The 26965-nt window shown below is 45.8% G+C and overlaps 1 protein-coding gene across 5 annotated transcripts in view; it reads right to left on the bottom strand.

Moving 5' to 3' along the window:
• The window catches only part of TET3 (tet methylcytosine dioxygenase 3), a 102997-nt gene that overhangs the window by 52991 nt on the left and 23041 nt on the right, over positions 1-26965 (bottom strand). Inside the window, exons 1-2 of one of the 5 annotated variants that reach the window (XM_081200895.1) lie at positions 26684-26773; positions 25786-25842 (exon numbers count right to left, since the gene is read on the bottom strand). The exons of 1 other annotated variant lie outside the window; for it this stretch is intronic. In XM_081200895.1, coding sequence (XP_081057021.1) covers positions 25786-25842; positions 26684-26758 — 132 coding nt within the window. In that variant the 5' untranslated portion in view covers positions 26759-26773. 3 more of the 5 variants (XM_081200896.1, XM_081200897.1, XM_081200893.1) reach the window with 3 other exon arrangements.

The following is a 26965-nucleotide window of genomic DNA, read 5'->3' as shown; positions in this document are numbered from 1 at the left end:
TTTTTTGAAAGAATAAAATCTAATTCCACAAACTGACGTATGCACAAGAAGTCGCCCACTCTTCAAAGCACTGCGTCTTGCAAGTGCTGTGTTTTCCTACTGCAGACATCTACAAAACTACCTCAGATGACCCTCCTGACCGTTCTGTTAAAAGGAACCAGTTGCGCTCGCTGCAACAGAAGTGCGGAAACATGGCTGTGGCCAATTGCAGCTCCCTCCCCCCCCCCATCCAAGTACTACAAGTCTGACGTCAGAGCATCGTCTCATCCTAACGAAATCCCTTCCAAGGTAAGCGCAGCGGAAAACCTGCCTCCCATCCCCGGTCTCTCTTTCGTAAATGATCCCTCTGACGCGATCCAGAAGCCCCCAGTACTGCAGAGACATTGCTCCTCCTCTACATCACATGGTCGCATCTCCAACCCCGTTTCCTGGGGCATGCGGTCCTGGGTCACACGACTCCAGGCTCGGTTCCTCGCTGCTGGTGGGAAGCGCCAAGTTTAAGGACAGCAAGGGGGAAGTGTTAGTCATCACGCTATGGGAGAGACACGTTTTCCCATTGCAGCCAATTAGAAGCCAATCAAAGTTTTCTTTGCATCAAAGCGTCAAGTTGTTACCCATCAAAGGCTACTTACCTTATAACACTCTAGTAAGAGAAGCTTTTGAGCACACAAATCTTGTTCTACGTTATGTTCGTGCTCCGTTAGGAGGAAAGTATCGCCTCTATTATTAACTGTAAGGTGTCTCATACAATATAGGGCTCAGACTGGGAATATCTCTTTAACCATTTCAGAGCACATTCTGAATCCCCCATCTTGAAGGGCAAGAATAAATGTCACATATCCATATGGTTCTAATAGACAACAACTATATGACGTTTTGGGACGTGGGTGGCGCTGTGGGTTAAACCACAGAGCCTAGGACTTGCCAATCAGAAGATCGGCGATTCAAATCCCCGCAAAGGGGTGAGCTCCCGTTGCTCGGTCCCAGCTCCTGCCAACCTAGCAGTTCAAAAGCACATCAAAGTGCAAGTAGATAAATAGGTACCGCTCTGGCGGGAAGGTAAATGGCGTTTTCGTGTGCTGCTCTGGTTCGCCAGAAGCGGCTTAGTCATGCTGGCCACATGACCCGGAAGCTGTACGCCGGCTCCCTCGGCCAGTAAAGCGAGATGAGTGCCGCAACCCCAGAGTCGGTCACGACTGGACCCAATGGTCGGGGGTCCCTTTACCTTTTGTATGACGTTTAAGCTCATTACTAGAAAAGAGATTCCAATTAAACATCAGGAAGAACTTTATGACAGTAAGAGCTGTTCGACCATGGAATGGAGAAGGTGGTGGACTCTCCTTGGAGGATTTTGAGCAGAGGTTGGGTGCTTTAGCTGAGATTCCTGCACTGCAAACTAGATGACCCTCAAGGTCCCTTCCAACTATATGATTCTATGTGAAGTATCTTAACCCTTTCAAACCCCCAGTCAATTAATTAATTAATGAGGTGCACAAACCCAATTATTCAGAGGCCAATCCTTCAGCTTTTGACAGACAAAATTAGAGACATTCTTCTGACACCCTAGTTCACATACCAAGGAGAACCACAAGCACATACATACACAACCAAGCTAAAAGCATTGTTCCATGTGCTGTATTTATCATGTAATAGCATTCACTTATTTACTGATTATCCCTGCCCTGATTTAAAAGCCAAGCAGGAGGCCCACTCCCATTTCACAGTTGGCTTGAAAGAACACAGACAGGCAAAACCTGCCTAAGAAAGACAAAAATGAGATGTGTGTGTACATGCTCCAATTCTGGAGCTCCATCCCCCCCCCCCCAAAAAAAAATCTTCTACAATCCTCTGAATAAATATTTCTGGTCTTCTTCCGAAGTGTCAGTGTTGCTAAAAGGTATTTTAAGAGATGTTTCCTACATTTGCACACAAACCCGTCTTGAGAACTCTGGAAGGACTTGGCTATGGTAGTGAGCGAAAGGGCTTGGGCCATGTGGCCTTGAAACAATCCCCTCCTTCACCACATGGCTCTAATCAGGAGCAACCTTGGAACCACAGCTCTGAGGCTGAACTAAGTCTGTTAATAGCTCACTTATTTATTTATTTTACTTTTTTAAGGGCACATGCAAATACTGAATCACACACACAGAGAGAGAGGGAGGGAGAGGGAGAGACTTTGGAGCTGCCTCAGCAGGTTCTGAGTCTTTAAAGAGCCAAAGAGCATACCTGCCAACTCCCCAAAAGAAAACAAAGGGAAATTAAACATTATAGTGGGCTGGGACTGCACCAGCCGGTTTTGATATTACACTCAGACAAGCAGCAAGCAAGAGACTCAAGAGGCAAATGAAAAATAAGCCACTATGAGGACTGCAGATGGGAGGCAAACCAAGGGCTGTGGGTTTAACCACTGGGGCGGGGGGAACCCAACAGGATCTTTCCCAGAAACAGAAGCTATGTAAAAAGAACTAGCCACACACAGGGGCACCAGCTCCGGGGGGCTAAGCCCTTTTGGCCACCACTCCGAATATTATTGGAATAGGGGCTGGGGCCCCTCAATGACCAAAAAGTGCAGGGGCGAAGCATGGAGCCAAGCATGGCACAGCTCCAGTAGCTGGCTCCTCCTGCCACAGAAAAGTGAGGCATCTGCCTTAGTGGCAGGATCCCACAGGGGCAGCAGATCCCAGTGTCAATCTTTCTCCCCCCCCCCTTTATTCCTCGTGTAGAAGCAGGGAAGGGGGCACCATTTGGGGATCTGCCTCAGGTGCCCTGATGGCTCTTGCTGGACAATTTGTATCCAACACTAATCAAATATGATGCTGATAAGAATTTATCAGTGCCACGACTTCCCCAGCCTGAGCTCTGCGGTGTGTTCCACTGAACTCCTTTGTGTTAGCTTTCTTCGCCCATGGTTTTTCACATTGTTCATGGAAGGTGGAAAGAAGGCCATGAGCAGCAATCCTGTTTCTAAGATGGACACACTCCTTGAACTGTTCAATTTGCTTCGCTGGCCCCGCCATGCTCTCACCACAGAAAGGCTTGCAAGTTCACGAACTGTCCAGCAAGAATGCAACCTCAGAACTGTGCAAATGGAAGGAGGACAATGTTCTGAAGATACCTGAGGAAGAGTAACTGCAAACAGAGTATAAAAGCATAGGTGTCCCCTTTGCTTGTCACCATAGCACAGGGAGAACGTTTTCAGACGCCTGTGGTTAATCTGCTCCATATGCTTTCCAAAAAAAGTCTGGAAAACTCAAAGCAGCACAAGCAACTGGCCAGAGCCCCGAGCCCCAAAGAGTGCAGTCACTGCTATGCCCAGTTCACATGCTGGGCATCTTCTCTTGGGCAACAGATGTGCTCCAGTGAAACCCAGAGAATACTGGAAGTTTCATGATGCTGGGCATGAGTCAGTGCTCTTCCCATATGACCCGCTGCAAGGCCTGCCTGCACGTCTGCAGGACAGGAGCCTAATCTAATCTTGGTTTCCTCCTTGACCCAGGGCAGGATGGTGTGGAGCTTGCATGTGTACACTCTCTCTCTCTCTCTTAAGTTTCTGCATGCCTGCTGCTCAAATTCTATGGCAAGAAAAGCAAAATTTGATGGCATGATTTCTTACGTTGCACAATTTCTCTGGCTTTTTTGTGTGCGTAAAGGAGAAATCCCTCTTTAAAATGGTGTTTCCTATATATACCATAACAAGAAGAGACTATCTGTAATGGAAAGGGCATAGGTTCAGGGCCAAAGTATATAGATGGTGCATGAGTGCATGTCAGTCTTCCAATTTTATTTTATTTTGTAGTGAAAATGCATCCTTAATTGGAATAAAAAGAACGGTAGAAAGGAGGGGCTGCTAAGTCTGCTCCCTCTTGTTCTTTCTCCACTCAAAAGTGCCTTCCAAACTGCTCTTTTGGAGTGATGTGGTGGAGGGGGGAGTCTTAGGCACTTCACAGCCAAAGGAATGCACATGGCAGATAGTTAACTCTGGATTGTCAAAGATAACACAGTTGCTTCTACAGCTCTGGATGCCTATCTATGCACACCAATCTAGCATCTAGGCTCCTATTCCTAGGTCAACACTAGGGGTCAGCAAACTAAGGCCTGTGGGCCAAATCAGGCCCACCTGGGTCATAAATCCAGCCCGCACCCCATGCTGCAAAACCGAGACTCCCAGCGATGGTGAAGGGAGGAAGAGGCCGAGGGGCGGCGGCTCTGCCACTCAATCGCCGCGCCTGGTTTAGCTCAGCAGCGTTTGATTGAAAGAGGAGCCGCCGCTTGGCCTCTTCTTCCTGTCACAAGGACACAAAGGTAGTGCCCACCACCAGCTTCTCCCACCTCGCCACCTCCAGAAGTCCGCCTTCCCTTCCCCGCCAGCTTCCACCTACACCGCCAGGAGACGCCACATCTCAGCGTGTAGCCGCACCCTGCCCTGCCACTGGATGCACGGACACTAATAGCCCTAAAGACACGCTTACTCACAAGTAAGAAGCAATTGTTTCAAGGCCACTTGTTCAGCGCCTGAAGAACTGCTCAAGCCCACTGAGATGAAATGCGCTACGGATCACGCCCCTGGGAAGGTAAGCACAGCGGCTGGCCCCCCTCGCCTCTTCTTCCAGCAACAGGGGACCACCACCCTTCCACCAGCTTATGTACCTTCCCCAGATGGGCTGCGCACATGCAGCCACAGACTGTGCCTATGTGAAAACTTCCTCTGCTCATCCCTTTTCAGTCCCCTCCTGATTCCGGGAGAAAGTGGTGCAGGAGAGGTTGGGGAAGCACCTGGCTTGACTCTTGCCTGACCTGCCTCTTCCTCCAACCCATCCCGTGCTCAACCTCCAGCTCTGAAGCATCCCCTGCCTCCAACTCTTTCCTCCACAAATCACTGGCACCCTCTCCTGAGTCAGACTCCAGCCCCCATTCCCCTAGTACACACTCCTGCGAGTCCCTGACAGGAGAGCACTGATACAAGCTCCTCCACTGCTCTTCATATATTTATAATACACTCTCTGTATTAAAACGGAAGGATTTGTGCTTGTTCTTTCCATCTTCTCCCATCCTCTCCTTGGAGAGTTCAAAGCCTTGAGATCTATGGAGGAAACGATTCTTGTGGTTTTGTAAATAGGTATTGTCCATTGTGTGGCAATGTGGTGGCATTCCAATTGTGGAGCTCTCATCCTCTGGAGGTGTTGTTTGTCTCCTTCACTGACAATCTTCCGGTGTCAAGTCACATGTTTTTACCCAGACCTTTAGGGGGAACTGGATACATAAATGTCCCTTGGTTTTCCTTTATGTCACTCTTGAGCTGTTGGAGAATTTTCACTGTGAATATGCTGGGTTCAATGAATAATATATATTTTAAATAACTGTGCCATTTGTATTGTGTGTTGTTTCATCTGAGTGTTTCACAAACCACTCTAGGTTCCCAGTGTCACATCTCACTTGGTCATCAGTTCCAATATCTTTAGATTGCAGCAACACAAGAGAAAGTTTGGAATGAGATCAAGAAAGATGTGGAGATTTGGAACAGAATGGACCTTTCCCTGATGGGAAGGATAGCAGTGATAAAGATGAATGCACTACCAAAGATGTTATTTTTATTTCAGTCAATACCGATAATAAGTAATCTTGTCTGCTTCAGAAACCGGCAAAAAGATATTTCTGAGTTTGTCTGGAAAGGGAAAAAGTCTAGAATAAAATATAAAATACTTATAGATGTAAAAGACAGAGGAGGCTTTTCCCTCCCAGACTTTAAACTGTACTATGAAGCAGCATGTATTATATTTTACTGAAAGAGAATTATATGAAAATGATGTATAGATGGTACATTACACCAGTGAAATGGCTAAAATGTGTAAGACGGGCTCGAAAACTTGTTGGAGACATAAAGAAAAAGACGGTACATTTTATCATATGTGGTGGGAATGCAAAAAGGTCAGAAATTATTGGGAAATGATATATAATGAATTGAAAAAAAATGTTTAAAAAGACTTATGTTAAGAAACCAGAAGCATTCCTCCTGGGGATTTTAGATGAAGAAATAAGAAAAGACAACTGGAAATTATTTATGTATGCAACAACAGTGGCAAGAATTTTACTAGCACAAGCTTGGAAGACAGAAGAAACCCCAACGAAAGAACAATGGCAAGAGAAACTCATGGAATATGCAGAATTAGCAAATTTACATGAAAAGGACAACAAAGACTTTAAAAGAGAATGGGAACCATTTACAATATATATGAAGAGACAACATGAAGAGTTGGGACTCATTGGCAGGGTTTGAGTAAACATTCACAAATGTATAAAATAAAATAAAATAAAAATAGATGTAAATGTATTAGGAATAAATTGGGGAAATAATACGCAGCATGAATAAATTGAAAGTAAAACAAAGTGGAAGTATGAGGGAAGTCCATGGGAGGGGGGCAGGAAAAAAAATGGAAGATTGTCAGAGAGATATTTCATAAAGGATGTATATATCGAAAAAACAATAAAAATGATTTTTAAAAAATAGATTGCAACACAAGAGGCTGAGTCCCAATCCCTATGGAGCTGAAGGCTGTAAAAAACCGCATCCACCAACTTAAGAGCCACAACATCTGTAAGCCTGAATGACTACTTGCCAATGATTCTTTAGCTGTGATTCCTGCATTGAAGATGACCTTTGGGGTCCCTACAATTCTATGATTCTGTAAGCTGCCCATCACATGGATCCAGCCAGTTGTGCAGAAACTCAGCATTATCAACACCACAAACACCCCAAGCAACTAAAGTGGGGGCATGACAGAGATTGACAGAGACTGACAGCTAATACATGGCAGAGGGGAAAGTGTACAGAGTTTCTCTTCTCTTTCTCCCATAATACTGGAACTCAGGAACATCATAGGAATCTGACCGGCAGGAGATCCACAGCAGACAAAAGTAAGACCATCCTCATAAAATCATAGTGTCGGAAGAAATCCCAGTCCAACCCCCTACAATGCAATAATCTCAGATAAAGACTCCCTGAGAGATGGACATCAAACCTCCTTTTTAAAAACCTCCAATGAATGAGACCACAACTTTCTGAGAGAGTCCATTCCATTGTCAAAACAGGACAAGAAAGGAGATTCCAGCTAAAGATAAGGAAGAACTTTCTGGCAGTGAGAGCTGTTTGACAGCGGAATGGTCTCCCTTGGGAGTTTTGTGGGCTCTCCTTCCTTGAAGGTTTTTAAGCAGAGGTTGGATGGCCATCTGTCATGGATGCTGTAGTTGAGATTCCTGCATTGCAGAGGGTTAGACAAGGTGACTCTTGAGGCCCCTTCCAAATCTGCGATTCTATGATTACATAATTAATTTACAGAACTGAAAAATGTGGGAATCACCCCTGGCTTAGATGGCTTAAAACATAAGAGGAGTCGGTTGGTTCAAGTCCATCTAGACCAGCATGCTGTTCTCCCAGTAGTCAAACGAAACACCAGGCGGGTTGTGTTCCTGGTGTGGGTCAACTGCAACCATGTGGAGCTCTCTGGATGCCAGGCTGGCGGCTGACATCTCCATCTGGCAAGCCCTGTCGGCTTTCTTAAGCTAGTGAGCCACAGCTTATTTATTACATGTATATCCCACCTGTTTCTCCAAGGAGTACATGGTTCACCCCCTCCTCAGTTAATCCCTACAACAACCCAGTGAGGTAGGTTAAGAGGCTGTGACTGGCCCAGGGCCACTCAGTGAGCTTCATGACTGAGTGGGGATTTGAACCCTGATCTCCCAGATCCTGGTCCAAGACACTAAACACTATGCCACACTGGCCTCCTAGACTACCTCTGCTATGGGGGAGCTATATAAAATAAGTAGGTAAATAAATATGGGGAAAGCAAAATGTAACTCAGAGAAGGATCTGAAATATTTTCCTTGAAGCTTGCAGAATTTACTTTATTCTGGGTTGTTTCATTTGGTGTTTTAATGCATTGTAAAGAACATTAAGATTTTTCTTTAAAATTTAAAGCGGTATGGAAATGGAATTAAAATAATAATAATAATAATAATAATAATAATTTTCATTGTAAAAAAAGGCATTTCATTGTGAGAACTGGAACCTAGGTTTAAGGTGCCATTTGGTGACTAGCTTATATATTTTAGTTTCTAACACTGGTGGGAAACTCACAAGCAGGATTTGAACACAAGACCATTCTCCCCTCCTGTGGCTTCCAGCAACTGGTATTCAGAAGCACGGCTGCCTCCATCTGCAGAGGCAGAGCAGAGCCACCCTGGCTAGTAGCCAGCAATAGCCCTCTCCTTTATGAATTTGTCTAATCATTCTTTAAAGCCATCTAGATTGGTGGCCACCATTGCCTCCTTTTACAAAAGGGATCAGACAAATTCTTGGGAGAGGAGGTCTATCACACACGACTCAAGAAGTGGAAGCAGCAGGTCTTTTATTACCTGGAGAGCAGTGCTGGCAAATGGATGTTGCCTTCACCCCCTGCTCCTGGGTGCTTGACTAGACGGACCTTTGCTAATATCCAGCAAGGCTCTTCTAATCTGCTAACACCAGTGTTGAGGCTGCCCACAAAGCCAGCCCAACCTCTAGAACAACAGTCTACAGAGGTTAGGAGGAATTCAGTCTAATCTGCTAAGCAGATTGCACTGCCTGTCATTTCTGCTTGCCTAACAGAATCATCTCCCATCTTCTCATCTTGCATGCTTCTCCTGGGGTTCTCTCCCCAGAGCCAGTTTGCAGGAGGTGGTGGAGGGGAGTCCTGTTGCGCTAGCGGAAGTCCCTGTGTACACTTCCACTGGTGGGGCTCATTATCTGAATCCCACCCCTAAGCATGCTCATGCAAAACATCTTCGGTGGTCTCCATGCAAGGCCCCTAATTTTCCAACAAGAAAGCCCCTCTGCCACAAACTTGGAAAGTAGCTGGGAGCCAAAAGATACTCAGGTGGATAGATGGACCCTTATTTCAGATCAGTAAGGAAGTTCCCGATGTGTCTTGCTGTAAATTGCATCATGCGCACAAACCTTCCGGTGACAAAGTGAAGAAGAAGAAGAAGAAGAAGAAGAAGAAGAAGAAGAAGAAGAAGAAGAAGAAGAAGAATTTATTATTTATACCCCGCCCATCTGGCTGGGCCTCCCCAGCCACTCTGGGCGGCTTCCATAAAAACCAAAAATACAAATACAAAAAGTGAAACCACAATGTCAGAGAAAAGGGCTGCCAGGGAAAGGAAGTGTCTTCAAGAACACAGCCATTCATGTTGGTGCCCAAACCGTAACTTGAACTCCCCATCATAGTAGCCACACAGCGCACAGCAGAAGCAAGTATGTCCAGGGGGGAGCCAGCTGGCAGGGCAAACCCTGTGGCTTTCCAAGCTCCTTGGAGCAGCTGTTTGAGTCAGAACTTGATGGAGCAAGTTCCAAGGGAATGAAAAGACTTGGAGTCAGTCCTCTTCCTTACATCTAGACCAGCTGTCTCCCCTAGCAGAAGCACTCTTAGCTTCTGAACTCATGTTTCCAACACTTACTCAGGGAAGGGAATGAATGGCTTAAAACAAACCATCAATTCTTCCTCTGGCTACGCAAACACTTGGAAGTGTGGCTATACCAGGTTAGCAGTAATGGGGGGGGGGCAGGGAGAGAATCAAACAAAAGTAGTAATGGGGGCCTTTGAATGACAATAATTCTGAGTTCAGACACCCCCCAAAATAACAGAAGAGCCTCCAAACTTGGATCAAACAATTCTTGAACAGCAAAGTAAAAATGCTCTAAATCAGTGGTTCTCAAACTTTTTTGAGCCACAGCCCACTTGGTTCCATAAACTCATTCCCTGTGCCTCCTATCCTATCCAAAGCATTATTCAGAATAATGGTTTGCATTGTCCACAAAGGCAGTTAATAACACAAAAAATTAAAAACATCAATTAATTGCACATTTATGCAAAATCCAATTAAAACTGTTTAATTAATTCAACAAAACTAATGAACTTGATCCAATGACACAAACATTTCAAGTCTGATATTTACACCTCCAGTGCCCTCCTGCCACCCCCTTGCCTCTTAGTGTCCCTCTAGGTAACCCTATTGCCCTCCCCCGCAGGGGGCACTACCACTCAGTTTGGGAAACACCGCTTTAAATAAATGATTTCCTAATATTTAATCTGTAACATTTCTGAACACAGTTACTGTATACATCTACAGAGGTCCATTTTCCAGGTTCTCCCCGCAGTGTGGCAGTTACGGTCCCCAGAAGCAAGCCCCCTACCCCTGCAAAGGGGTAAATGTTTTTATTTTGAAATGTATATCCTGTCACCTTCACTCAGTTCTCAAAACTGCTTCTGCCATTAAAGCACACAGAAATCCCAAAATCCAAGCACAACAACAATATAAATAAGGCAGAAGGGCAACCAAAAACAACCAGTAGCAAAGCAGTCGGTAACAGATCCACCCTCACTGTGTTCCTGATGTAAGGACAGGTTCGCCTGGTTTTGGTACCCAAGCTAGCCAATTCAAGTGACACCTCCCCTCAACTAATGAACACAAGGCACAAATCAGTTAGGAAAAAGGCCCCCTCTGTAAGCCCCACGGAAAGGAGCACTTCTGTGTTCTTGCACAGCCATATCAATGTCCATGACTTCCAAAATCCAGCACCTCTGATAGTTGCCTCCCCTTGCCTCACAATAAGGCTGCCCCCACTACAGAAAACCTCCCAAAATCTGAACACAACTGTAAATCAAACAACATGCGTTCAGTGTGCTTCAAGAATTAATGCGGCTAAGAGGCCTCCAAGAAATGAATGCCAGAGAAATTCCTCTGCGTCTCTCTCAATAGTCATGTTGTTTCCATTAAGGAAGGAATATATATTAAGGAAGGAATATATTCTTCTCTTCCAGCAGATCAGGCAACACACACACACACACACACACACAGAGAGAGAGAGAGAGAGAGAGAGAGAGAGAGAGAGAGAGAGAGAGAATATATTGGTGCATTATTGAGACAAAAAAGGATCTCTGGCTAAACCCCAAATCTAGTTTTCATAACCCTCCTCCCATCTTCCCCTCCCCAGCGCCAGAGGATCAAACGTGAGTGAGCTGCAGGGGAAATCTTGCTCACGCACAAGAGCTATGGCGTCACTCTTTTTGCCATTAATGCCTGGAGACGGGTGGCTAAAAATAGCCCTTGTGGAAAAGGCCCTCTTCAAATGCAGCGGCAAGGAAGGGGGAGGAGAGAGCTCTGCTTGCTGCTGACATACTAAAGCTGAACCAATACAGCACTCACCCGCCCCACATCTCCCCTTCAAATAACCAATGTGTTCGGATTGTGGTGGTGCCTCCTGTCCACACTCTCTTCTCAATTAGCTGACTCTAGAGGACACGATTTACTAGGTAGCCTTGCTTGCCAGAATTGGCCGTGAATCATTATTTTCATCTGAAGCATTTTCCTCCTTCCACTTCTTTGTCCCCCAATCTCTCAGCCCCCTTTTCCAGTCACTCTAAAAGCAACAAAATAAATTTTAAAATAGCCACAGTAATTAAATCCCAGCCAATGCCCAAAAAAGCACACACTTCCATCTTCCAAAATGCTTTTATGAAAATTTGTTTTTTACTAAACACAAACAGCAAGCTGAACATGAAAATGTATTCCGCCCATTGTGTAGCAATAACAGTTGGTCCAGCGTTAAGTCCTCATATTTTCTATTCCCAGTGTGCCGCTCCAAAACCTAAGATTAAATTTGCAAAAAGCAGGCACTTAAATAGTCTTCTGCATGCAGGCAAGCAGAGGTGTGGGGGGGGGGGGTGAGAGGTCTGCTTCTACAAATCACTTATGCAGAGGAGAATCCCACACACTTTCTGGCAGCACCACGACTTGCACAGATTTCCTGCTGCGTCTCCCAAGTAGCCAAATGAATCAACAGGAAATAAAAGGAAAAGGAAAAGGAAAAGGAAAAGGGAAGGAATCTGCTTTGAGCAAGATAGGTTTTGGTGCCACCATCATTTCAGGGATTGGGTCCAAGAAGCAAGAAAATGCTGTTCTCCCTTGTCTTCCAGCTTCTCATCCACAATCTGCAAGCCCTAGGACCATGCTGAGGTTTGCTGACTCACAGGGAGGTGTACACACAGCCTGCAATGTTTGTAAACCTAAAAGCCACGTGCTGGCAGGCAAGCAAGCAAGCAGACTGCAGCAAGAACCAATTGGTAGTTTTGACTGCCAACCACCGCTGCGTAAGGCCTCATCTCCAGGCAGGTGGGAGGAGGAGGAGGAGGAGGAGGAGGAGAAGGGATACTCTTTCAAATGTCCCAAACACTCTAGAATGAGGCACGCCCATTATCCAAGGTGCTTCTGCAGTTTTGACCAGATTTGTGGCCTTAGGAAACCAATGTGGGAGACAATGCCAAGGCAGAAGCTGAAAGCTTCTCCCATTTTAAAAAGGCACCTTCCTTCCTCTCTTGATTTTGCCTTTAATGAAATAGTTATACCATGGATAAAGAAAGGCAAACGCAAGCTGGGGCTCCACAGAGCAATAAATTATTGATGTTTGTAATACTGTATTGTAATATTGTAATACTTTACCCAGGTGCATACATAGAAGGAGAAGCCAATAATGTTGTGTAATGTGCTTTAACCACTAGAAATTAGTTCTATAAATGCTAAATATTATCATCATTTGTCTTCCAGTAGAGTCACAAATACAACAAAGGATAAGTAGGTTAGGTTTACAGGCATAGAGAATTTCGGAACATGTGTGCGGGGGTAGGGAGAGCACTGAATGGATCAATTCTCCACACTCCAAAGAACAATGGTAGAAGAAGCCAGCAGAATCTGGGACAGTTCCACTTCAGACTGCAGTAGTGGGTGGGTGGGTGGGAGGGGGAATCGTGTTTTTCGTAATGCTTCCCACATCAATAAAAAGTTCCTAGCAATATCTGAGAGAAAGTTTTGGAATAGTAGTTTTTCAAAAGCAAACAAATGGGAGGTGCAATCACGTAATATAGCACACCCTTACTTAACTTCTGAAATTATTATTTTAGTGCATACTCAAATAACTAACTGCTGTGTGGGAATCCCTTGCAGACAATTGCAGTGCCTGGAGACAGCGGTCAGGGGTCGTGCATCCACCGCAGTGACCAGAGAAGGAATGACCGCTGGAAGGAGCGCAGAGAGAAGAAACGCCTTGGTGTATCAGACACTTGCATCTGCCCTAGCTGCAACAAAACATGTCTCTCCCATATTGGTCTCGAATGCCACAGCAGGCGCTGTGACTTCACCCCTGAAGGTGCACTCTTCCATTGTCTTCTGAGACAGACAGATGCCAACAAAGATACTCAAATATATTTTAATGTGACTGCCCCCCCCCCCCCGCTTTCTAACATGGCTCAACACAGAATTCTACTTGTTCAGTCTATCACAGGGATGCAGAACCCTGCAGGTGTTGTTGAGTGACAACTTCCATAATTACAGTGGTACCTCTGGTTAAGAACTTAATTCGTTCTGGAGGTCCGTTCTTAACCTGAAACTGTTCTTAACCTGAAGCACCACTTTAGCTAATGGGGCCTCCCACTGCTGCCACGCCGCCGGAGCACGATTTCTGTTCTCATCCTGAAGCAATGTTATTAACCCGAAGTACTATTTCTGGGTTAGCAGAGTCTGTAACCTGAAGTATCTGTAACCTGAAGCATCTGTAACTCAAGGTACCACTGTATTTTACGTATTTATAAACTTTCCATGCCATACCAATGGTATGGAAGATATTATTGTGGTGAACAGCACAATATCAGCAATAAAAATTACATTCATAATGGCACCACAAATCGCTAGATCAGCTTAATGCGAGGGGTGTTCATTAAAGATTTCCCCTGACATATTTCCCATGGATTGAGACAAATGAAACTGGACACAGTTATTAGTCCTTCTCTACATAGCTACCAACAAGAGTCTGTGGAGACCTCGTGTCTGCAGAAGTCAGCAGGTTGCGTCAGAAGCCACAACATGACCTCAGAAATCAGCATTTCATCTGGAAAAAGCTTGCCCTTGAAAAATAACTTCATGGTGGGAAAGAGGTGGAAGTCCGATGGTGCAAGGTCAGGAGAATAAGGGGGTGAGGAAGGATTTCATAGCCACAGGACCATGCTTCAGTCTGAGCAACATGCGAGTTGTGAATCGGGGTGTTATCCTGCAGGCGGCGGACACCTTTGGTCAGCATACCACACCTCTCAATTTTGATGGCCTTCCGCAATCTCTGCAGCAGTGAAGCATAATATGTCACAGCAGTTGGGTACCCTTTGCCAGGAAATCCATCATCACTACTCCATGCTGGTCCCAAAAGACCGGGAGCATGACCTTGCTTGCTGACAGTTAGATATGTGCCTGCTTTGGAGGTGGTGAGGCAGAGTTCTTCCATTGTTTGGACCGGGATTTAGTCTCTGGGTCATAATGATGGACCCATGTTTCATCCTGAGTAATTAATCTGGTGAAGAAGTCATCATGGTTTTTGTGACACATGGCCCAAAGAGCCCGTGAGCATCTGACTCATTCCTGCTTCTTGAAAGGCGTTAACAGCCAAGGATCCCACTGTGCGGACACATTTCCCATGTGCAAATGGTCATGGATTATTTTTTATACAGAGCCCACACTGGTGCTGACATCTGCAGCTAGTTGGCGAAAGGTTATGCGATGATCCTCCAAAATGGCGGCCTCCACTTGCCGGATGGTGTCTTCATCAATGGAGGACTGTGGTCACCCAGGAATGGGAGCCATTCTACCGAAGTCCGACCACACTTGAACTGACGATGCCAGTGCTTGACTACATCATATGATGGAGCATCCTCCCCATAAGTCCTTTTCATCTCATCGAACGTCTCCCATGGTGTGCGCCCTTTCAAGTACAAGAACCTGATGACCGCTGCATGATGTGCAGACATTACTCATAACAGAGAAACTGTTAGGAATTCAGAGCTACAAATTACTACGTTACCTATGGAGAGATGTATGCGCAATTTCATCCTCCTACAATCACTGGAAGTGGGTCAGGGGAAATCTTTAATGAACGCCCCTCGTACATCAACACAACTGAATCACCCTCAGGGAAAGTCTGGGTGAACAAACGAGTCTTCAGTGGGTGTTGAAATGCCAATGCCCACCTGATGTTCATTGGGAGCACATTTCAAAGGGCAGGTGCTACCACGCTAAAAGCCCTGGTCTTTGTGGACATAAGGCAAAACCTCATGAGCGTACAGCACTACTAATGATCCTCTGCCAAGGATCCCCCACCCAACCAATGGCCATAACTAGCTGGGACTAATGGTGATTGTAGTCAACAATATCCAGAGGGTCACAGATTTCCCACCTGGGCATCACATTTCAATATGGGCTCTTGAAGAATTAGAGATCCATCCAAACATCAGCGTCCAATTTATCTGTGGGACAGGAACAGTCCAAACCCAGGAATCAGAGACAGTAACCAGAAGCAGACTATCACAGATGACTGAAGAAGATACTGGGGGTAATTCATAGGTTTCATAAAACTTTTCTTATCTCTGCTATAACTTGGCATTCCAATCTTTATTTAAAAAAGAAAAACTCCAGGTTTGCTCTGGACTTCTTCGTTTCGAGCAAATTAGCCTGTTTCTCCACGGAAATAAAACAAGAATTATGCTAGTGACCTACCACATAAGGTTGCTGAGGGGATACATATGAGATAAGGAAATACTGCTGTCCAAAGGAGTTGCACAGGACAATGAACTATGTGTACTTAAAAATATGAAAACAAAAATCCTATACAGTGGTACCTCTGGTTGCAAATGGGATCTGTTCGCAACCTGAAAGGAACGCAAACTGCATCTGCGCATGCGCGGGTCACGATTCGCCGCTTCTGCGCATGCGTGTGATGTCATTTTGCGTGTCTGAGCATGCGCGAGCGACAAAACCCAGAAGTAACCCTTTCCGGTACTTCCAGGTCGCCGCAGGACGCAACCTGAAAAGACAACCTGAAGCAAATGTAACAAGAGGTATGACTGTACCAGGAAATTAGCTGAGATTCCTTCATTGCAAGGTGTTAGACTAGATGACCCTTTAGATTCCTTCCAACACCACAATTATATGAAATGCAGAATTCTGAGACCCGGATCAGCTTTGTAAATTAAAGTTGATATATATGTCTTGTTCTGCATAGTTTATCCTGATCTACTTGCAATGAGAAAAGCCTGGAGAGTCTGCACCAGGCACTAACAGTATACCTCTCCACCCCCATCGCTACTGCACACACCACACCACACACACACCCCTAGGTAGTTTCCGACATCCCACCACGTATGGTCCACAAACTTGGTTCAGAAGACGTGCTTTGCAATTTGTGTTTTTTTAAGAAGGGTGTGGGACTGAGGTTTTCAAGAAGCCATTTTCTGTGCTCAGTATTATTATCATACTCCCTTCTGGGCCAGAGCTGCAGCACCCACAAAGCCCTGATTATAAAAGTACATACTGTACGTACACATATTAAACAGGCCTTGGGGTCTAGCTCCAGGAGACAAGAGGATGCATCTCTCATCTTTCTTTTTCTTTCTTTCTTTCTTTCTTTCTTTCTTTCTTTCTTTCTTTCTCTCTCTCTCTCTCTCCTCCCCGCCCCCAACTTGTTTCACTTATATTTGTTCTTGATGAGAAACTCTGATAGTTAGCCCTTCAGAGATTATTACTTGTTTGCTGCAGTGTACATAGCTTGCTCTGAGCTGGATTGCACGATGGGATGGTTCCTGAAGAATTAAAGGTCTTTTGCAACTTAAAACAAGCCTTTGATCTTTTGAGCACACGCCCACTGCCTCTCCTCCTAACAGCAGCACCTGGACTTATAAGAGCATTTTATGTCTTTTTGGCTTCCAGCATCTCTGCTTCATCCTGCACCAGCTCCTTGTCTTTGTGTGGCACTTCACACCAGAGCAACTTTCCCCAGCCTAGTGTCCCAGCTGATGTTGTTGGACTCCAACTCCCATCATCCCCAGTCAGCATGGTCAATGATCAGGGATCCTAGGAGTTGTAGTCTCAGAGAGGATCTATAGCTCAGTGCAGAAGCACAGGCTCTGTAGGCACCAGGTCACAGATTCAATTTCCAGCATCTAATCCTGTTAAATGGGTCTCAGGAGGCAATGGCTGCAAAAGGACCCAACCTGGACCTTCAGAGCCATTATCAGAGAGGGAAACCTGGGCTATACTGACCAATGGTCCAACTAGGTAAGACAGCTTGATCTATAACCATGCCAACAGCTCAGTTTGTGACCTTGCAACACAACAAGTATTTTTAGGAGTCAAAAGATGAATGAGCAGGAGGACACCGTCTGAGTCTAAATTATTGCTGCCTCCACACATCAGCAAAGCAATCACAATTAAGACCCTCTCCTGACAGCAAAGTGGAGGAGTCACCTTCGCCTCCTATCTCACTCATTAAGCTAAATTGCATGGGAGTCAAGTATCCACAAAGTGGGATGCAAGGAAGACTGCCAGCGGCAAAGAGACATTCCTTTGCCTTTCTTGCCCCTCTGACACCCACGCAGCTCAGCCAGAGACCACAGCCTTCATCAACATCTGAAAATCCCTTACAGCATTACAAAACAGACATAGGAGGCTCAAGGTGTTCAGTCCTGTGGAACCAGCAATTTTCAGCAACACCCTTACACTGCCCCACTTTGTGCTTTGCTTCCTGACAACTGCAAATAAACAACTGAAAATAATTTGTCAAACATACATAAATTTAGAAAATTTTCTCCTGGACTGACCCAATTACACAAGCAACCTAAACAGTTGCTCGGGGTAATTATATATTTTAGGAACACAAGCAAAACCTCTGAAAGTTCCAGAACCTCTTGCTACATCCCAGAAAATGCTTGGCTCATAAGAGGCACCCAACTCTTGGATCATGAGCAGCAGAACCTTGGCTTAGCGCAAGACACTGCACCGAGTATTATGGTCCCCTTTCACGAGAGCATTGGAAAAAACAGTATAACATGCAATGTTACCAGTATGGGGCTATAAATATGCACTGAGCTACAGCAAGGGAATAGGTCTCAGAAAGGGGTCTTTTAATCCAGACCCAACAGATGAATAATATTATTTCAGAGAAGGGTCGTAACTTAGTGGTAGAGCATCTGTTGTGCATGCAAAAGGTCCAGATTCAATCCCCAGCATCTCTAGGTAGGGAAACCCGGGACAATCGCTGCCAGTCAGTGTTCAACGTTCTGTCTCAGAAGAAGGAAGATTCTTGTTCTTGGTGGTGGAAGTTTCAGAAGAAGGAAACACATCTGAATCACCACACGTGATGGCAGACACAGAAGAAATTGGAACCCAACTGAAAAAGTTTAACCCAAGCATAGGGCTGGCCAATATATTGATACTGATCGTCCAGTACTGGTTTCTAGACCACATCATGATAACAGTTTGAAAATAACTGATGTGGCGATACATCACGGATCACAGCGTGTGTGTGCATGCAATGTGCCTTTGCCTGGAAGCAGCTGGCAGAAAGCAGGGTTTTGTGAAGCCACTGCCAATGCTGGGTAGCTGAGATGCCACAAAGTAAGTAGCCCTGTGTCATTCCAGCCTCCTTCCTCCCTTGCTCCCTTCTGTCTGTGTGTCCTTGACTTACCCAAATGCCTGATCTTCAAGCCCCGCAACTGCCCAATCTCCATGTTCCTTTGCCCACCAACACACCTGACCTCTCCCCCCCCCCCCGACATACACACCTGCGCAGTCTCCAAAGGCTGCTCCTTCACACACTCCCCACCCGCACTGCTCTTTCACCCCACCTAACCCCCCATGGCTGCTCCTTCACCTGATGATGATGACAATTATTTATTGAATTTATATACTGCCCTATACCCAGAGGTCTCAGGGCAGTTGATCTTCCCACGCCCACCCCACATAGTTCAATGTTTCAGACATCATTATATATCACCAAATTGCAATAGTGATATATCGCTGTGTTGGAGACAAGATATTGCCCAGCCCTACCCAAGCAATTAGAAATCAACATACATGGAAACTCAAAGCATTGTATTTAAACATCAATTACCAGTACTCTATTGATCAGGACTATTTCATGCACTTACTATGAATCATAGGATCTTAGAACAATAGAAGTGTAGAACAGCCCTTGCTGTCAGAAAGTTCCTTCTAACGTTTAGTTCAGGCTTCCTCAAACTCGGCCCTTCAGATGTTTTTGGCCTGCAACTCCCATGATCCCTAGCTAGCAGGACCAGTGGTCAGGGATAATAATAATAATAATTTATTATTTATTCCCTGCCTATCTGGCTGGGTTTCCCCAGCCACTGGGCGGCTTCCAACAAAATATTAAAATACAATAGTCTATTAAAGATTAAAAGCCTCCCTAAACAGGGCTGCCTTTAGGTGTCTTCTAAAAGTCTGGTAGTTGTTTTTCTTTTTGACATCTGGTGGGAGGGCGTTCCACAGGGCAGGTGCCACTACTGAGAAGGCCCTCTGCCTGGTTTCTCGTAACTTGGCTTCTCGCAGCGAGGGAACCACCAGAAGGCCCTCAGAGCTGGACCTCAGTGTCTGGGCAGAATGATGGGGGTGGAGATGCTCCTTCAGATATACTGGACCGAGGCCGTTTAGGGCTTTAAAGGTCAGCACCAACACTTTGAATTGTGCTCGGAAACATACTGGGATGATGGGAACTGTAGTCTCAAAACATCTGGAGGGCCGAGTTTGAGGAACCCTGGTTTAGTTGAAATCTCCTCTCTTACCATTTGACTCCGTTGGCTCAGGCCCTACCCTCCTCGAGCAGGAGAAAACAAGACTGCTGCACGTTCCATAAAACAGGCCTTTAGATATGTGAAGATAGCCAGCATATATCCTCTCAGTCTCCTCTTTACCAGTCTAAACATACCCAACTCTCTCAACTGTTCCTCCTAAGTTTCCAGACCCTTGATTATATTGGTCTCCCTTGTTTGCACACGTTCCAGTTTGTCAATATCCTTCTGGAACTGTGATGCCCAGAACTGAGCATAAGACTGCATAGGAGAGCTATATTTTCCAGGTTATAACTGCATGCTTTACTGAACAATTGCAGATGGTCGTTATCATGTTTGAGACTAATATAGAAATATTTTACACAAATTGCACTGCTATGCTTGCATTGAGCTTCTTGAAGAAGGGAGCCTTACAGTGTATAGATCTCCAAGCATAAGGCAGCTCTGTATCAAAGTACAGTAAATTCAGGTTTTAACTGCAACAGTTCATGAATGTCTTTTAATGTTTTGGACTCACTCCTGCTGCAAAAAGGGAGGGGCACTTGTTGCTTCCACAGGACAATGTAAGAGAAGCAGAAGCAAATGAGCCACCAGGAAGAACGGAAAATTCTCCTGTTCCAAATTTCACCTCACCCAAATATTCATCAACTAACTCTAGTACCCACCAGCCTATGATGGGGGGGGGGTAAAGAGCCTGCCCACCAGGGCTTTTTTAACGGCGACTGACACTATACTGAATGTGTTTCACTTTGGACTTTTGAAATGCACTCTAAAAATGCTAAGTGGTATTACTGTCAATAGGTTTCAGCTAACTTTGAAATGCCGCAGTCAAACATGCTGGAGTAAGATATGGGATACTTCATTTAATAATAATAAAAAGTTCAGAGGAATAGACAAACTTTGAATCCCACCCCACGTACATTAATTATACAAAGCCAAGCTCAGAATGCACAAAGGGAGCATTCTAAGGTCCTGCCACACATGGATGGAATTTCTCAGTACTACTCAGTGCTATTTTTCTAGAGAAAGAGGGGCCGGAACTCACCATGAACACGGCCTTTATTCTCTTATAATAGCAAAGGAGCCCACCTGAGAGGTGCCGGAACTGAGCTCCAGTGAGTTCCAGCTGAAAAAAGCACTGGCACTGCTACTATACTTAAGAGGTGCTGCTTCTGAGTGATGGGCAGGAGACAGGAGGAGGAAAGGGGAATGCCTTCAACTCTACTGTGTTCCAAGCTGCCACAAGCTAACAGGAATCACAATTCTCCATTTCTTAGCTTTTCCTACCATACAAAGATCTTTGTGTTTCCAGAATTCTTTCCATTATCCTCCCTCCCAAACCCCCACATATATGGATGTAATCTGAAAACACAGAATAACAATCAGATAATGAAATTTTACAGTGGCAAAGAAACACTCAAAATCCACAATAGGGATGTTGAGTTTAATAAGGACCAATTAAAATATCACAGAATTGTGAGCAAACCCTTGAGTTATTGAGCACTTCTCAACAGGCAAGATGCTATAAAACGGAGAAAGGAAAGAGAAAAGCTGAGAGTGTTATATGACATGCACGAGAGGGATCCTGAAACCACAAGGAAATGGTAGTCTACCACCTGAAGATGGGAGTTAACTTTGGATGTGCTCCACCCATTAGGCAATGTTCCTGAACGTAATTCCTATCAGATTTTCTCCATAGCATAGCAGCTAAAAACTAATATCCAGATTTGCTAATATGAAGACAACTACACTGCCCTTTCCCTTTTTTCACTCTGCCTTCCAAGGGAACCCAGTTAGGGAGATTAGGGCCTGAACTAGACCTGAGTAAAAACTGTAATTTATATGCTCTCAAAAATGAGAAAACATAACAGCACTAGGTTGTTTCTTACAATCTGCCTCACACCTTGAGCACCTGATTCAGTAACATCTGCAAAATTCCCCTGGCATTCTAAGTTCAACACCACTCGCAGCTTCTCTCCCCCCCCCCCAAAAAAATAATCACCATCATTATTAAATTTATATAGCACCTTATACCTGGAGGTGATTCACATAACAAAATCAAAATATAAAACCACAAAATATATAATCAAAATAAAAACCACCCAATAGAATGCCCCCCCCAAAAAGAACTACATTTTAAAAGGGCTGTCAATCAAATCAACCAAAGACCTGGTTAAAAAGGAACGTTTTTGCCTGGTGCCTAAGGGTGTATAATGAAGGCGCCAGGCAAACTTCCATGAGGAGAGCATTCCACAGACGGGGAGCCACTGCAGAGAAGGCCCCTCCGCTTGTTGGCTTCCTGTTTTGTTTAACATCCTAACTGATGAAGAGTTCTGAGTAAGCTGAATATTCGCTTGCTATTCTGCGAGGTTTTAATTGGTTCTAAAGGGCAGTGCCTTACTCTAGATTCTGGACCTGTTAGAAGTGTTGTTCTGTCAAGTATCGGGGTACCAAGCTTGAAGGAAATGTACAGCAGTCAGGTGTTATATGATCAGACTACTTTTTTCTTATAAAATTACTATTTTAAATCAAATTGTTGCACAGTACAAAATATAGGATACAGTAACAAAAGCAACAGATCCATAACATAACAGTGTGCATCAATTGCTCAAAGAAGGGAGTCACGACCGAAGGGTCACATGCAGATACAAAGACCAGTTTGTAGGAACAATTTAATCAAGGAGAGTCTAGGTAATAGGTCCAGCCGAAAGTTCTTTTGAGTAGTTGAGAGTCTTATGATTTGCTCCAGCAGGCCTGGAACAGATTCATGAGACTCTCCTAATGAAAATACCTATGGAGGGGCCTCAACAGGCTGGTAAGAGGAGCACTAGCAGAGGAAGAGAAGTGCGAGGGGAGCACACCGCCCCCGGCAGCGCGATCCCAGTGGGGTGCCATCATGGCTGCCCCCCTGCCCACGCTGGGCACCACGCCCCCAGGATGCACATCACACCCCTGCAGGCAGCGCGCCATGTCCCCAGGACGTGCACCAGCCCCAGGACGTGCACCATCACCTGCTCTCCGCCCCCGCCCCCCCCCCAGTGCCAGAGCATGAAGCTCCGCCACTGAAGAGGAGTTCAGGAGCAAGCTGGAGTAGCAGCAGCAGGACAATCTGCAAAGCAGGTGTGTTTGTTCTCCATCTGGCCCTGCTCTTGAAGGTGAGGAGGACACTAGAAGAACATTGCCAGCAGAGGGGCAATGTCCTTTTCCTTGTGGGAGGCAGTGTTTCTGGCAATCTCAAAAGGGGTGGCAAAGGGGAGTTCACCCCTGGGGGGGAGAGTCACAAGGACTACTCCATTGACATCTCTCTTGAAAGGTTCCCTCCTCCCTCCCTTTTTCGGATGTTGCAGTTCCAAGGAAAATCTGCTGTCTGAGAAGCCGGTGGTCCCATTTGGCAGGAGCCCGGTTATGTGCCTCCAAGAGAGGATATGTATTTCCAGAGGGCCCTGTGAGCTATTCCGCCAGACAATGCTGGCTCTCCAGTTGAAGTCCTGGTTGAAACGTAGAATGCAGAAGAGAGCTGAGCAGCAGCTGGCACAATTGCTCCTGAGAAGGCTTCCTTGTCTGGCAAAGCTCAGAAAGCTCTTTGGTCTCCCCCAGATCTGAGAGTGATGAACCAGGCTGGGAGACATATTGAGCTCAGGTAGGGGGAGGAATTCCCAGTGAAGACAACCAAACACTGGTATGTGTTCATGTTTCATGCCCATTCAGTAGCAATGAAGGTGATGGAAAAACCCTCTTTTCCACCTCTACTGCATCCTCTTTATGCCATCCAGCTTGAACTTTTCCAGATGTTTGGAGCTCAAAGGAGGCTGAATAGTGCCCACTGTACCATATCTGTAAGATATTTTGCGGATAAAGCTGCTTGCATGTACTAGGGATTGGATCCCACTATTGCAGCAAGCGTGAGATCTAGAGAAGTATCACCTCTCTGGTTTTACTTGAATGAATTTCTGCTGGTGAAGCCCAAGGACAAAGTGCAATTCTTGTTCATGCAATTACTTGTGTATTGCATCCTTGTGTCTCGAGGCTCATTAAGATCCAGTCAGGAGGTGATGGCTCAATGTCTCCTTGTGGGAGGGAGAGGTCCTAGGCTACCTAAAAGAGGCAGTGACACCCTCCCTGGAAGACTTTAATAACTTTAGGACATAGGCAAGTTCACCCTTCCTTGAACCAGCCAATTTTCTGGAGCCATTTCAATTGGGGAAGAGGCCTTGTTTTGGCACAGATACTGCTTTGGCCACCTTGTACCAGGAGAGGGACAGGGGAATCTGACCCTGTTGGGTCTCCTTGATCTGTCAGCAGCTTTCCATACTATCAACCATTATAACCTTCAGCAGGGACTATAACATTTGGGAGGGTGGACACTGCTTTGCACTGGTCCCACTCCTACTTGAATGGGTAGCTCCAGCTGGTAGTGCTGAGGGGATATTGCTCAGCCCCACCGATTCCCCAGTATGATATTCCCCATGTTATTTAACATCTGCATGAAGCCATTGAGTGGAGTCATCAAGAGGCTTGGAATGTTCTGTCATCAGTGCACAGACAACACACAGCTCTATTTTACCTTTTCATCCTCAGCAAATGAGGTGATTACATTTTTCTTACGTTACAGGTCAACAAAGAGCAATATAAGAACACCTCCCCAAAGTGCCCCAGGATACGTGGTTACAGAGTACTCTGATGTCAGTGCCCATTACATATCAGAACAGATTATAGCTTAAAGGTATACCAACCAACACTTTTGCAGTGTGAAGGAGACTCCAGCATGTCTTCTTTAGTAAAGGCGCACCGATCCATTGAAAATATGTCCTTTTGTTTCAAACCCCTCACTAATTATAACTTTTTAGTCAGATATTTTTCACAAGTGCTAACTGGCAGACTTCCCTCCAGAAATTTCCAGTATCTTCAGAATACCAGCCTAGCCACTGGCAATAAGTGGCCAATGAAAGGCAGATTCATATTGTTTCATAAGAAAATATTAAGTAAGTCCTGGAAATTCAGCCATACGGTTTTGTTTCTAACCTTTGCATATTTAAATTGTAAGACACCTTGAGCCTTTCTCTAGAATAAAGTGTCTAGGAAATTTAATAAACCAAACCAAATTTAATAAACCAAACCTGAGTGTGTAGTGTAAGGACAGCCTGGGAAAGAACAAAACCTTGGATAACAGAAAATAGAGAAATGCAACCCACATATCACCTGCGGTTGGTAGGATGGCAACTATTGCCAAATCTTAGGATGGTTGTGCGACCTTCTATCAGACCAGTCAGAAAAGCCAGCCTCTCCAACTCACTTTCCCCTCCCTCTCATATCTACCAAGAACACCCAACCGCCACAAGCTGCAATGTTGAGCTTGGTGTTTCATCATCACCATAAGTGCCTCCTCTTAGGGATTTTCCCACAAGCAGCTCTCAGATCTGGAGCAGCCCATGAGACCAGATTCTGTTGGGGGCACATGGAAAATAAGCTCTTCAGTTGTCAAGTTGCTCTTCGCAAAGATCAGCATACCAGGAGGCAGAAACTGGCCTTGTCCTGAACAAGCACATGATCAAAGTGCTCACCTGCTTTCCCCCTTTTTGATACCTCCCCAAAATTAGGAGAGGGAAAGTTCCTGTTTTGCACCATCACTACCAAGCGGTCACTTCAAGCCACATCACAGAAAGGTTAAGACAGTCACCATGGTTACATCAGGATGATGTCACACCTGTTTCAAAGAGTCTCGTCTCCTTTGATAATTTTACAAGCTCATACAGAGATCTGGGGAACAGGGGGAGAGAGAAATCATGGCTTGCCTGTCATAAACCTGGGGCACCTTTTGGATGCTCTTTGGATGCAAAGGAACTCCAAAGGAACTCCAAGAAAAATAACACATACACACCAACTGTGGATGAGAAGCAAGCCTCAGAAACTGACAACCAGGAGGTGTGTGTGTGTGTATCATTTAGTGCAATATTACGCACCCACACACACACACACACACACACAATCAGCTTTCACAGTTGGCCGTACTTCCACTTCCAAATCCCCCTTCAGCGCTTTGTCTTTCTAAAAGTATACAAAGAAACAGTACCTCCACCGCTGGCTTTCGATCCCGTGTGCTGGTGTCTTTATTGTCCTTTATTTCCACCTGCAGAGGAATTTTTTTAAAAGAAAAAGAAAGAAAGAAAACAACAACTATCAAAACTAAATTTTAGAAAGCAGCCGAAGCAAAACAACCACAACGAGGTATCCAGCAAGATGCAAGAGAGCTTTAATTTGCCAGGCCTTTGGTGGGCTATTTAAATGTTCATCCTCCATTTACAATAATCCTCTCAGGCAGAGGAGGAGGAGGAGGAAGGGATGGTGCGGGAGGCTTGCATTTATTTTTTTTAAAGGTCTTTGAACATAAACATAAGAAAGGAATCCATTTGTTACCTCGCCCCAAACCTTCCTTCTGCAGCTTCCCACTCCGCTGGCCCGCTTCCCTTTGCTGCCTCCCAGCCAGCTTGCCTCCCCCCAAAAGCCAGCCTTCCTTCAGCCCCAGCGAGCCTCCTCCATCGCTACCAAGCAGCCATCTTGCCTCATTCTCCTTGAAGCGGCGGTACAGACACCCTGGTGCAGTCAGGGGCTTTTCTCCTGCCAGACGCTAGAGTCATTATCATACTGCCGAGCTCCCAGCCCTCTTCCCCCCCTCCCCACCAAACAAGCAGGGTGGACGTGACATGCATGCCCAGGCTTCCGCCTGCCTGCCTGCCTGCCTGCCTGCCTGCCTGCCTCACAGGAGGAGGAGCAGGGCGAGGGGAGGGGTGGGAGAAACCCAACTCTCCCAGCAGCAGCAGCAGCAGCAGCCAGAGCAGGAGGGCGGTGAGGGTGGGCAGGGCCTTGCAGCTGCCTCCCCAGAGCTCTCACCTGCCTCACAGAGGCAGCAGACCAAAGCAAAGAGAAGGACGAGGAGGGTCACCCAGAGCTGTCACCACTGCCCTACTGACCCAGTGCCACTCCGGCCAAGATCTGTCCACCAGGGATGGAGCTGGGACTCTGCTACTTCCCCTGCATGGACACATTACTGAGGGAAGCAGCTCTCGGAGGAGGAAGTCCAGAGCAAGGATGAGGCCATTCACTCACGTGGGCCGATTCTCACGGAGGAGGAACTACGCCTGCCAGGGCCAGTTTGGCAAGGAGTAAGGCAGGCATCTCCAAGAATGCCATGAACGCCTGGCAAGGGCACCACGGCCACGTGTGGCTCTGCACGAAACAAATAACGCTGTGCA

The sequence above is a fragment of the Podarcis bocagei genome (genome assembly GCF_964188305.1).
Source record: "Podarcis bocagei genome assembly, chromosome: 7".
NCBI lineage: Eukaryota > Metazoa > Chordata > Lepidosauria > Squamata > Lacertidae > Podarcis > Podarcis bocagei.
This window is presented reverse-complemented; position numbering and strand designations above follow the sequence as displayed.